The sequence below is a fragment of the Octopus bimaculoides genome, chromosome 28 (genome assembly GCF_001194135.2).
Source record: "Octopus bimaculoides isolate UCB-OBI-ISO-001 chromosome 28, ASM119413v2, whole genome shotgun sequence".
Lineage (NCBI taxonomy): Eukaryota > Metazoa > Mollusca > Cephalopoda > Octopoda > Octopodidae > Octopus > Octopus bimaculoides.
This window is the reverse complement of record NC_069008.1, coordinates 13105042-13118500: the sequence shown is the minus strand read 5'-3', so window position 1 is coordinate 13118500 and position 13459 is coordinate 13105042. Positions and strand designations below refer to the sequence as shown.

The following is a 13459-nucleotide window of genomic DNA, read 5'->3' as shown; positions in this document are numbered from 1 at the left end:
CCAGTGTGGATTCTTTGATGAGATCCAAGACTATAAATATCAGAGAATGATTTCCTACATATTTTGCAGTGGAAAGGTTTTTTTTCAATGTGTAATAGTTTGTGTTTGTTTAAAACACTATTAGAGACAAATGCTTTACGACACACATCGCAACGATAGGGTTTCTCTCCAGTATGACTCCGTTTGTGAATAATGAGATTCGAATTATTAATAAACGACTTGCCGCATATGTCACAATGAAACGATTTTTCTCCAGTGTGTATTATCTTATGTGTTTTCAAGTTACTGTTCGTGGTAAAAGATTTTCCACACGTTTCACAGCGGAATGGTTTTTCTCCCGTGTGGACTCTTTTGTGACTCGTTAAATGACCGTTAGTAATAAACGATTTCCCGCATATTTCACAATGAAACGGTTTCTCTCCGGTGTGACTACGTTTGTGAACAACAAGAGTAGAATTATCAGAGAATGATTTACCGCACGTTTCACACTGAAACGGGGTTTCTGTAACGTGTGTCATTTTGTGTCTGTATAAATTGCTGTTACTGACGAAAGATTTCCCACACATTTCACAGGAGAACTTTCTCTGTCCAGTATGTATTCTTTTGTGAACTGCAAGATGTGAGCTTTGAATGAAAGATTTACCACATATTTTACAATTATAAGGTTTTTCTCCGGTGTGGATTCTTTTGTGTTCTGTTAAATCGCTGCTAGAGACGAAGGACTTTCCGCATATTTTACAATGGAATGGTTTTTGTCCAGAATGCCTTCTCTTGTGTCTTATTAAATTACAGCTAGAAACAAAATATTTCCCACAGATTTTGCACTGGAAAGGAGTTTCCTTGTTGTGTATTTCTTTGTGTACGAAGCACTCCTGTTCCGAAGAGAACATCTTCTTACAAGTCCCACAGCGATATTTGGTAATATTGCCCTGTAATGATCTTTGTTTGGTTAATGTCTCAACATGTAACATTTCCTCGTCAGTGTATCGTTAAAAACATTTGTGTTAGAAGTGTCCAAGCAAATAACACCTTCCATAGTAATTCTCCGGAAAGTATTAAAAGTTGGGAAATGTGTGTGATTATAATACGGTTTCTCTACTTGCCACTAGAATGTTCATCGTTAAGTAATAATGTTCAAATGATAAATGATTCAGACTTAAAGCGGAACCGAGCAAGTTCAGAACCAAAACATTCCTCTGATTGCCCTGACCGCAAGAAGACGGTGACATAGACAATTTTTGCTTCTCTAAAAATTACGCCGGTGACACAAGTTAAAAATCCCTAGCAAAATTAAATTAAGAAAACGACTGCAATAATTTTTTCTGGTTTCAAAACTTTGTGGGGAAGATGGAAGGCTAAGCCAACATCAGCGGAATTTGAACTCAGAACGTAAAGCCAGTAGAAGTGCCGCATCGATCTGTTCCTTCACTTGTAATCAACAGTTCTTTTACTTGTTTCAGCCATTAGACTATGGCCATAGTCTGGAGCACCGTGTTGAAGAATTTTAGTCGAACAAATCGACTCAATCTATCAGGATCTGATGAATAAAGAAGTAAATAAAAATTAAAGGGGAAATAATTAGGTTCCCATTCTCTAAAATGTGGATGCGTGTAAAAAGAAAATTACGTCAATTTAGAATGTCAGACAATTTATTCGTTTCATATTTACATGAATTTATATGGAGGAATTCCGTACGAAAGGAAAAAACTTTTGTTCACTTTTTGATGGCTGTAGCCAAAGTCTAGGTAAGTTTATTTATTTATCTCCCCTTGTTATTATTTTCCTTAAATTTTTTTTTATTTCTTTAAACACCAGATACTGGTATTTAATCTTTCTTCACGTTCTGAGTTCAAATTTCACAGAGGTTGATTTTGCTTTTCATCTTTTGGAGTCGATAAAGTAAGTACCAGTTGAGTACTGGGGTTAATGTAATCGACTTAACTCCTCCCCAAAATTGCTAGCCTTGTGACAAAATTTGAAATCAATATTAATATATATATATATATTGTAGTAACGCCTTGTCTCATGCGCATGCGTAGTCATCAATATCCAAGTTTGGTGCCCTGATTCTTTCTCTTTTCCCGGCCGGGCGGCCATGAGCATGGTCATGTCAAGCTGTCTCTCCAACATTCCAACTCTGGGGACAGCTCACAATAACATTCCAGCGTCTCAGCAACCATGCTCTCTCACAGAAGGCGTCTCAGCAACCAAGATTAAAGCTGCCTATTTTCCTCCATAAATAAATATTGTTGTGTTGATAGTTCTGCGTTCTGCGTTACGTTGTTTATTCCGAATTTAATGTACGGAAGTGGGTATACACCTAATGGTGTATAACCAATTTCCTACATATATATATATATATATATATATATGTGGAGACCCCCTTTGGTCATGAATGACCATGGGATTGCACCCAGAAAGTTACCCTCCGATGCACAAGTCCAGGCAAGGTTGTTTATGGAAGACCAGCAGTTGCCCATGCATACCAGCCTCATCTCTCCATGCCACTGATGTTATCCAAGGGAAAGGCAAAGGGGCCGATACAGCTTGGCACCAGTGATGTCGCAACTCATTTCTACAGCTGAGTGAACTGGAGCAACGTGAAATAAAGTGTCTTGCTCAAGAACACAACACGCAGCCTGGTCAAAGATTTGAACTCACAACCTCATGGTTGCGCCTTCACTATAGGTATATATACATACATATATAGGGTGCAGTGAATAAACAGTCTTCTAAATTATGAAAGATGAAAATAACACAGACATCTCATTTTAACAGATACATTTACCAAAATTACATAAAAATGTCTTGAAATACTCAAAAGTAAAGTTATTCAATAAAATCTTCATTGGCTTCAACCTTAGCCTCCAGACGACTTCGGTATCTCCTGCAACTCTTCTGGATGGTCTCCTTGTTTAAGTTGGTGGATGCTGCCATAGTTGTTGCCTTCATTTCATCTTTGGTGTTAGAAGGGGTTTTGATGGCATCTCACTCAACTGTGCCCCACACATAATAATAAAAGGGTTTGCAGTCTGGGGAGTTAGGTGGCCAGATGTTAGGGGTGATGTGGTTGCATAAATTGTCTGACGGCCATGACTGGGTTCCCCTGCTTGTGTGTCATGGTGCAGAGCCCTGTTGCCAGACACAGTCTTCCAGCAGCCACCCTCTTGACCCAGGGCAGCACTACCTCCTCCAGGCACTTGATATAGGCCTCTATGTTGAGTCTGAGGCCGTGTGGGAAGATGAATGGAGGCATAACATCACCATCACTAGCGATGTTGACTGGATGTATGATTTTTATCACTCTTGGTACATGTTCCCAGACTGACACCCAAACACTCTGAAACATTCATACCAGAGAAACCAGCATGAATACCAAGCAGACCAGCATGTCATTTCCAAATATATATATACATATATATATATATATATATATATACACTGCTTGAAAGGAACTCAGCCACTTTTGTCTCTGTGAGGCCCAATGCTCCAGCAGCACTTTACGTGCCAGTTACATGACACAAACATCAGCCATGACTACAATTTCACTTGGCTTGACTTGTCTTCACAGCATATCGCCAAATGACTTGGTCACTAGTCATTGCCTCTGTAAAGCTCAAAGGTTGAAGATCATGCTTCACCACTTTGTCCCATGTCTTCCTGAGTCTACCTTTACCACAGGTTCCGCCCAGTTAGAAATTGGCACTTCTTTACATAGCTGTCCTTGTCCATATGCATCACATGACCATACCAGCACAGTCGTCTCTCTTGCATACCACATCTGATGTCTTATGCCTAACTTTTCTCTCAAGATGCTTACACTCTGTTGGACATGCACACTGGCATTGCACATCCAGTGGAGCATACTGGCTTCATTTCTTTCAAGTGTATGCATGTCCTTATGTCACAGCCCATGTTTCACTGCTGTAGCGTAGCTGTTTGCACAGATACATCATAAAGTCTGCCTTTCACTCTGAGAGTAAGAGGCCCTTTGTTGCCAGCAGAGGTAGGAGCTCACTGAACTTTGCCCAGCCTATCTTATTCTCACTTCTAACTTGGTCACCTATATAACGGAAGCTAGGTGCACCCCCGCCAGCATTTGATGGGTGTCCGTTTATATTGTTTATTGTACCTGTGCATCTGCCATATACAAAAGCTAGTTTCCCTATTACCCTTCTTCAGATATTGCTGCACCTTTTGTTTCCAAAGCTTACACTGTGTGCATCTTATGTTGTTTCTACCTACGCCTTTTCTACAGCTTAAGCAGGGCCATCTACCTGAAGGGAATTGTGATTTGTTGGCCTTCCTATTTACTAAGACTTTGGTCTTTGCTAGATTAGCTCTAAGGCCTGTGGCCAATTTCCATGGGGCCTCACAGAGGTAAAGTGGCTGAGTTTCTTTCAAGCATTGGGCCTCACAGAGGCAATGATTGAGACTTTTGGCAGTCATGCTTGAGAACACCCACCAAACCAAGTAAAATCGCAGTCACAGCAGATACTGGTGTCATGCAAACGGCACCTGTGCCGGTGGCACGTAAATGTACTTATTACACTCTGAGAGTGCTTGGTGTAAGGAAGGTTATCCAGCCATAGAAAACCATGCCAAATCAGACTGGAGCCTGGTGCAGCCTTCCAGCACTGGCTAATTCATCCAACCCATGCTAGCATGGACAATGAAAGTTAAATGAATATATATATATATATATATATATATATACATGAGTCATCTAAGAGATCATAAGTCAGAGAAAAGATTCACACGTATATCTGTCAGTAGAATGGGTATATTATCTGAAATGTATGGTATTAAAAGACCATCACGGCTGAGGCTGATCTTACCAATCAGTTCCACATAAAGAATTCAATGGAGTGTTAGGTAACAAACTGCTTGTATAACTTTACGGACATCAGAGCTGATATGGAAGGGAATGTGGCGACTGCTCTCTATCGTTGGAAAAGGATTTGCACAACCGGTCAGCAACTGTTGTGAAAAAAGTAGAGGAATGAAAAAGGGGCCAGGGGATTAATTTAGGGGTTATGTTTCTTGATTGGGTATACTGTGAAGCTGGCAAGGTTGTCTTGAAGTTTGGAAAGTGTGTATTATTAATGTTGAACTCTTGTGGGGACGGGGTCGATAGTATGTGTAGCAGTGTCATGTTGTGCTTGTGGGAGGAAGGTACTGGTCTAGTGTGCTAAAGAAAATGCCAGATAGGTTGGATGCAATGTTCAATGGAAAAGGAGGGCTCAACTTTATATTCCACTCGCATGCTCAGTTATTCCGCTTTCTATGCTGTTGAACAAAGCATCCCACAATACCTTCCTTACTGGTATCGAGTTTTCTCATAGATCTGGACTGGCTCCTGTGCGGGTGGCACATAAAATACACCATTTCGAGCGTGGCCGTTGCCAGTACCTCCTGACTGGCCTTCGTGCCGGTGGCACGTAAAAGCACCCACTACACACTCTGAGTGGTTGGCGTTAGGAAGGGCATCCAGCTGTAGAAACACTGCCAAATCAGATTGGAGCCTGGTGTAGCCATCTGGTTTCACCAGTCCTCAGTCAAATCATCCAACCAATGCTAGCATGGAAAGCTGACGTTAAACGATGATGATGATGTAGGGCATTTGCACAAAAGATTTTCTTTATGGTCTAATTCCTTAGTAACCATGTTTGTGGAGTGTTGTGTACCTATCCTATATCTGTGAGGACGTAAAACCGGGCTGCCTAGCATCATATGCACATGGTTATTTAACTCAGTGTTGGGAGGTATCCAAAAGTAGTATGTATACAATCTCCCCTGTATACCCAGCCCTGGCCACTGCTTCATTGTAGTACCCAGTACTACAATGGTTTGTCTCCGTTTTGGATTAAAGCATAAAAACCACAGGAATTCGCAAGTCTCACAAACAAAACAAGAAATTGAGTGAGGTGGGAATCTTGGTGGATAAAAATTCAAAGAAAGTGCTGAGCACTTATTCTCACTGTTTCATATTTACATACACACATACATATATATTATGATTGACCGTTGACTGAACACTATTCAATTTTTTTTCTCCATGTTTTTCTCCTTGTCTCCGTATTCTTTCTGTTGAAGAGCGTAGCTCGAAACGTCAAAGACTTTCCGTATTCCCGAGCGTCATACTAATACATCCTTTTGTTATTTACACCACCTGTCCTCGTCTGTTGTTGTTTTTTCGTACATTCTCCCACATATATATATATATATCATCATCATCATCATTTAACGTCCGCTTTCCATGCTAGCATGGGTTGGACGATTTGACTGAGGACTGGTGAAACCGGATGGCTACACCAGGCTCCAATCTGATTTGGCAGAGTTTCTACAGCTGGATGCCCTTCCTAACGCCAACCACTCCGAGAGTGTAGTGGGTGCTTTTACGTGCCACCAGCACGAAGGCCAGTCAGGCGATACTGGCAACGGCCATGCTCAAAATGGTGTATTTTACATGCCACCCGCACAAGAGCCACATAATATGAGAAATGGACATCAAGAGAATGGAGAAGAATTGTAGCAACTACTACTATTAATTAAAGAATGTATGTGTGGCGAGAAAGTTTACAGTATGAAGTAGTAGAGGTGTATGTACTTGTAAGTTTACAAAGTGGGGTAGGAGGAGGGAAAGCAGGTGAAATAAGAGAAGAAAAATTATAAATGGTAAGGAAAGATAGAAACTATATAAACAACAATAAGGAATTATAGGGAAATTAATGGGAATATATTAGTGGTTTAATATATAGTGGTAGTGAGGGTAAATAGGGGAGAAAAGTTTAAGTTTAGGGGAAAAGATGCGGTAGGTGGGGTTTGTTGTTATTTGTGTTTTGAGAATAGATTTATTGATTGATGTTTGCAAGTGAAAAATTATACTACTGCGTTCGTTAACATAATCTGTGGATTGCATAATAGCTAAGACCTCAGCTATGAAGAGATCACACTTGATATTATAGCCGTTGTATGGTTTGGCATAAGTGACCATGGACCACTTGAGAATGTCTGGAGTTGAATCATTCTTTAGCTAATGGATAAGCTGAGATAGAAATGTACTGTTGGATTTTGTTTGGGACATGAAACTGGCATAGTGTTTACTTGCTTGAGGGGGTGGTGCTGCATGAAGTGATATGCTGTAGGCACTCCGTCGCTTACAACGAAGAGGGTTCCAGTTGATCCAATCAACGGAACAGTCTGCTCATGAAATTAACGTGCAAGTGGCTGAGCACTCCACAGACACGTGTACCCTTAACGTAGTTCTCGGGAATATTCAGCGTGACACAGTGTGACAAGGCTGACCCCTTTGAATTACAGGTACAACAGAAACAGGAAGTAAGAGTGAGAGAAAGTTGTGGTGAAAGAGTACAGCAGGGTTCGCCACCATCCCCTGCCGGAGCCTCGTGGAGCTTTAGGTGTTTTCGCTCAATGAATACACACAACGCCCAGTCTGGGAATCGAAACCGCAATCCTATGACCGCGAGTCCACTGCCCTAACCACTGGGCCATTGCGCCTCCACTCATGAAGTGATATATATGTTGTTAAAGTTAGCAGCTGATACTGTACACTTGTTTTTTGTGAGACAGCAATTACCTAAAGGACAGGAGGTTAGACGTCTGAAGCTGCATAGGTTTGTAGGGGGTGTTCTGGATGAATTTGTGAAGGGATTGTTATTTGGTGAGGGACCCACGTTAGGTTCATTATTAGTGGCGGCATTGAGATTAGCATTTCTTAGGGAGTTGATGGGTTGTACAATAGTTAACAAGGCCAACGTGTTGCAACTCATTTCTACAGCTAAGTGAACTGGAGCCACAGGGAATAAAGTGTCTTGCTCAAGAACACAACACACAGCTCAGTCTAGGAATCAAACTCACAACCTCACGATCGTAAGATCAACACTCTTAACGATTGAGCCATGCACCTTCATTAGTATTATAAATGGACACTAAATATGTAAGTTGAACTAATAGAAAATACAAAAATAATATTGGTTTGCATTAGTTAAGATAGTGTTTAGAAATATGTAATAATTGGTATAATATAGCTAGATATATAAAAAATATATACATAAACACTTTATAAATATTGGATCTAAACTGGGTTGAAATTTAAATGGCCATTATATTCAGGTGGTTGAGCAGACTGTATAAACAATGAAATATTTTTATCTGGTGTGTGGGGTGAGTGGGTAAATGATTATAATTATTAAGAAGGCATGGCTATGTGGTAAGAAGCTTGCTTCCCAACCATGTTTCCAGGTTCAGTGCCACTGTGTGGCACTGGGCAAGTGTCTTCTACTATAATCTTGGGCCAACCAAAGTCTTGTGAGTGGGTTTTGTAGATGGAAACTGAAAGAAGCCTGTCGTGTATATATGTATATATTTGTGTATGTGTCTACGTACTTTGCAGTTTGGCGTAAGAGACTGATAGAATAAGTACTAGGTTTATAAAAAAAATAAGATGCTCCAGCATGGCCACAATAACTGAAATAAGCAAAAGAATAAAACAAAAGTAAAATAATGGAGAGGAAGTAGTAGAAAAATATGTCGTCATCATGAGTTGGACGGTCTGACAGAGGCTGGCCAGTAGGGTGGAGTGAAAATAAAAAATGCCCGAGGGCTAAAATGTTACTATATTTGATTACTAGAAAAATGCTAAATTTTCGCTGAGACCAACCACGGGCATTTACTCCCTCAAGCCCCCTAAACTCCAAAAATGGGGTATGTTTGTAAATTTTTTTAAATAGCGGACTTTGGGGGGGGGTAAATGCCCTTAACTGATCTAAGCGAAAATTTAGCATTCTTCTAGTGATAAGATAGAGCAAGATTTTAGGCTTCAGGCATTTTCAGCTTCCTCAATTGTTTATCTTCACTCCATCCTAGATTACACAATCTATATACCTGCACACACAGGTATATAGGGTGGAGTGAAAATAAAAAAATGCCCGAGGGCTAAAATGTTGCTATATTTGATTACTAGAAAAATACTAAATTTTCGCTGAGAGCAATCAAGGGCATTTACTCCCTCCAAACTCTGCTATTGTAAAAAATTTACAAAAATATCCCCTTTTAGGAGTTTAGGGAGTAAATGTCCTCAATTGATCTCAGTGAAAATTTAGCATTTTTCTCGCAATCAAATATAGCAACATTTTAGCCTTTACTTTCACTTCACCCTACTGGCCAGGTTTCACTGTCTGTTTTGGCAGATTTATGGCTGGATGTCCTTCCTAACACCAATCACCTAAAGTGCTTTTTACATGGCAACAGCATTGGTGAGGCCTGTTTTGGCATAGTCCTTACGGCTGGGTGCCCTTCCAGATACCAACCACAATGGGTGCACCAGCACTGGCTGGGTCACCAAGTAACTTGCAAAACAAAGAGCCTTGGGAGTAGGGGAGCATTAGAGGAGGTGGCTTTGTGCCAGGTTATGAGAGGATTAGTGTGACAGAGGGATAAAAAAACAGGTGTCTTGCTGTAGAGTAGACACGTGAGAGGAAGAGAGTATCGAAGTGCCAGGAGATACCCTAAAGGTGCGGTGATCAGAGTATAAATGGGATGGTAGAGTATTGCCAAACGTGCAGGAGTAGGGAGTAGGGACTATACATGAATGCAAAGAGTGCTGGGGTGGGGAATGTAGTGACTAGTGAAACGTGGGTACATAGAGGGTTAATACAGGGGTGAGGGTTAACGTTACACAACACACAGTTCTCATTCGAGCATGAGGTATTTTTGAAGGGGTATATAGGATATACAGTAATATACAAGATATGAACTTTTATTTAACAAAAGAAAAATCCACATATCAAGACAAATTTGTAAAGACTTTCTTTCACCTGACGACACAGTTCAAATTCTGCATTATTTTGAACAAATTGTTTGCATTTTGCAATAATGCAGATATGTAAGTAATTTATTAATTATTAAATATGGTAATATAAGTTATTTGCATGTTTTTGAGTAACGAAAGAAATTTGCCATGATATCTGGCTTTTTCTTTAATTAAATAAAAGTTGATCTTAATATTTCTCTGTCATTTATGACTTTTATATATATAAATATATACATAAAATAGTTTTCGGAAGTGTTTCCACACACTGTTATACATCATTTTGTGTGTGAATACATTTATGGTTACTTATGATATTTTTCTCAAAGGAAAAAGCTTTAACAAACTGTATATATTCCTGTGTGTCTTAAAAGACAACTAAACATGTCAGGCTAGGTAAAATGATTGTAAAACAATCCCAAAAAGAGAAGCTTGATAAGTATGATAAATTTCTTAAGCCCAAAAGGTTAAGTCCCCATTTTAGCAGGAGGAAACATTTTGAAAGGTTAATTGTATGATGTAATTAAGTTTGATACGGATACAGTTACTTTTCTGTATGAATAGCTACATGTGCAATTAAGTTACTACTTTTTGAAAAGGATTTGTCACAGATATCACAGTGATATGGTTTTTCTCCTGTATGAATACGTTGGTGTATAGTTAAATTACTGCTTCCAGAGAATGATTTACCACAGATATCACAGTGATGTGGTTTTTCTCCTGTATGAATACGTTTGTGTTTATTCAAATTGCTACTTCCAGAAAATGATTTGTCACAGATATCACAGTTATATGGTTTTTCTCCTGTATGGATTCGTTTGTGTTTAGTTAAATCACTGCTACAAGAAAATGATTTACCACAAATATCACAGCTGTATGGTTTTTCTCCTCTATGAATACGTTTGTGTTTTGTTAAGTCTCCGTTTCGAGAGAATAATTTACCACAGATATCGCAATCATACGGCTTCTCTCCTGTATGAATGCGTATGTGCCTACTTAAGTTACTACTTCCAGAGAATGATTTGTCACAGATATTACAGTGATATGGTTTCTCTCCTGTGTGAATACGCTTATGTGTGCTCAAGTCACTACTTTGAGAGAACACTTTATCGCAGATGTCACAACTATATGGTTTCTCTCCTGTATGAAAACGCTTATGTTTAGTCAAGTTACTACTTCCAGAGAATGATTTGCCACAGACTCCACAGTGATATGGCTTCTCGCCTGTATGAACACGTTTATGCAAAGTTACTTTATCATTTCGAGAGAATGATTTACCACAGATATCACAATGATATGGCTTCTCTTCTGTATGTGTACACTTGTGTTTACTCAAGGTACTTATACGAGCAAACGATTTGCCACACATGTCACAATGATATGGCTTCTCTCCTGCACGAAAGCATTTGTGTGTAGTTAATTTCCCACTTTGAGTGAAGGACTTACCACAGTTACTGCAATGATACGGTCTCTCTCCTGTATGAATGCGTTTGTGCTCAATCAGGTGGTGATTGAGAGAGAATGATTTACCACAGACATCACAGTTGTATGGTCTCTCACCTGTATGAACTCGTTTGTGTGTACTTAGGTTACCTTTCTGAGTGTATGATTTGCCACAGACATCACACTGATAAGGCTTCTCTCCGGTATGAATATGCTTGTGCTTAGTTAAGTCACTACTTCCTGAGAAGGACTTACCACAGATATCACAGCGATATGGCTTCTCTCCTGTATGAATACGTTTGTGCTTAACAAGGTTACCTTTTTGAGAGAATGACTTTTTACAGATATCACAGTCATATGATGATTCTCCAGCCTCATCTGACATCTTTTCAGTTAAACTCAGTCCTTTATCTTCCTCACAAATTCATGATACAAATATCTTCCTTCTCGTTTTTGTTTATATAATTTGTTCTTTATATATATATATATATTTCTACTGCTATATTTTTTCGTCAACACCAATTTGCCATTGATATCTGAAGATGATGCAAGAGCCTTTGTCAAATTATCCAAATGTTCTTAGTTAGGAGCGGTATGCAAACTCATTTTGTAATATTTTAGACGCTGAAAGTAAAGATTTTTTTGCTTTTCTTATCTTAAGAAGCAACATTTCACATAAATTCTCCGATGGATTTATACACACAAGGTTATTTCTGCTTCAATATTATGCTGTCCTCTTTACATGATTTGTCTGATGTAAATGATTCTTTGATACCAGTGCCATCAGCCAATCTGAAATTATAAATAAATAGTATAAGATACACAGGTTGCTACATTTATATACTGATAAACTATTACCTCAACACTTTTTTTTTTAATTTACACAAATTGCATGAACCCTACATGACTTCTAGTTGACCAAAGCCTTGTAAGTAGATACAGTAAACAGAAACTGAAAGAAGCCCATCAAACATGGCACCTTGGGACAGTGTCTTCTACAATTGCCTAGGGCCGACCAAAACCTTGTGAGTGGATTTGGTAAATAGAAACTGAAAGAAGCCCTCTCTATGTATGTATATATATATATAGTTTTTTTTTTTTGGTGAAAATGGTACTTTATGCAGTGCTGAGTTTACAATTCTGTAAATAATAATAGTGGTATTTTTAAATAAGCTTAAAGCTTATGGCGATCACCGTGCAATGTCTAAGGAAAATAGTCTAATAAAGGGGCATATAAGCCCTCGACAGAAAAAAGAAGGCTTTCCTGTCTGCATGGGAGTTGAACCCACATCCCTTTGTTAATGCGACTAAGTGTGCTACCTTTACACCAGCGAATCAGCCTCTCCATTTCTGTCAAATTTAAAAACTATGATAGGTCGTGTTTGTTTTTATGTAAACAAACTTTCTATATGCTTTCGGTACAAATGTTTTTGTTTTTTTATACGGTGCCGAATTTACAGTGTCTTTGTGTCTGTGTTTGTCCCCCCGCCCACCATTGCTTGACAACTGAAGTTGGTGTGTTTATGTCCATGTAACTTAGCAGTTCGGCAAAACAGACCAATAGAATAAGTACTAGGATTACAAATAATTGGTCCTCGGATTGATTTCAACTAAAAACCCTTTAGGGCGGTGCTCCAGTATGGACAGTAATCCTGTAAAACATCACAAGGATTTATAAAATTTCGAGAGAATGTGAACTAAATGTTTTTTGGAACAGTGAATCTCGAAACACATAAAACTATAAATATTAGTCTCAAACTTTGGCACAAGGCCAGCAAGCTTGGGAGAAGGAGTAAGTCGATTACATCGATCCCAGTGCTCAACTGACACCCATTTTATCAACCTCGAAAGGATAAAAGGCAAAGTAGACCCCGGTGGAATTTGAACTCAGAACGTAGAAACGGGCGAAATGCCGCTAAGCATGTTGCCCGGCGTGCTAACGATTCTGCCAGTTCGCCGCCTTGTGTTTCGAGATCCATTGTTCCAAAAAAGAATTATTCCTGCAAAATATTTTTTCTGATTATTTCCCTCCTCGCATAATCGTATTCTGCATCATTTAAAAGTAATCTCTGGAAAATTTAATGAAAAAAAAAAAAAGAAAACAAAAACATTTTAAAGAAAGTTACAAGCAAACAGGATCAGCTGGGAGGATTATCCGAAACTGTTTGAAAATGTTTTTGTTTT

General features: G+C 39.1%; 3 protein-coding genes across 3 annotated transcripts in view; 1 reads left to right on the top strand and 2 right to left on the bottom strand.

Annotated features, from left to right (window-relative positions):
- Positions 1 to 2: 2 nt before the first annotated feature.
- Positions 3 to 1234, bottom strand: LOC106877946 (zinc finger protein ZFP2; the record flags this gene model as incomplete). Its single annotated transcript, XM_014927027.2, has 1 exon — positions 3 to 1234. A coding segment is annotated over exon 1 (969 nt), but the record flags the coding sequence as incomplete, so codon positions are not given.
- A 50-nt stretch (positions 1235 to 1284) lies between these two features.
- LOC106877955 (zinc finger protein 665-like) overlaps positions 1285 to 13459 on the top strand; it is a 52448-nt gene continuing 40273 nt past the window's right edge. The window contains exon 1 of the mRNA XM_052977784.1: positions 1285 to 1745. The gene's annotated coding sequence lies outside the window, so the exon portion shown is untranslated. The remainder of the gene's footprint in view (positions 1746 to 13459) is intronic.
- The window catches only part of LOC128251175 (zinc finger protein 271-like), a 6471-nt gene continuing 2777 nt past the window's right edge, over positions 9766 to 13459 (bottom strand). The window contains exon 2 of the mRNA XM_052977703.1: positions 9766 to 12067. Within this exon, the coding sequence (XP_052833663.1) occupies positions 10377 to 11660 (1284 nt within the window). The 5' untranslated portion in view covers positions 11661 to 12067 and the 3' untranslated portion in view covers positions 9766 to 10376. The remainder of the gene's footprint in view (positions 12068 to 13459) is intronic.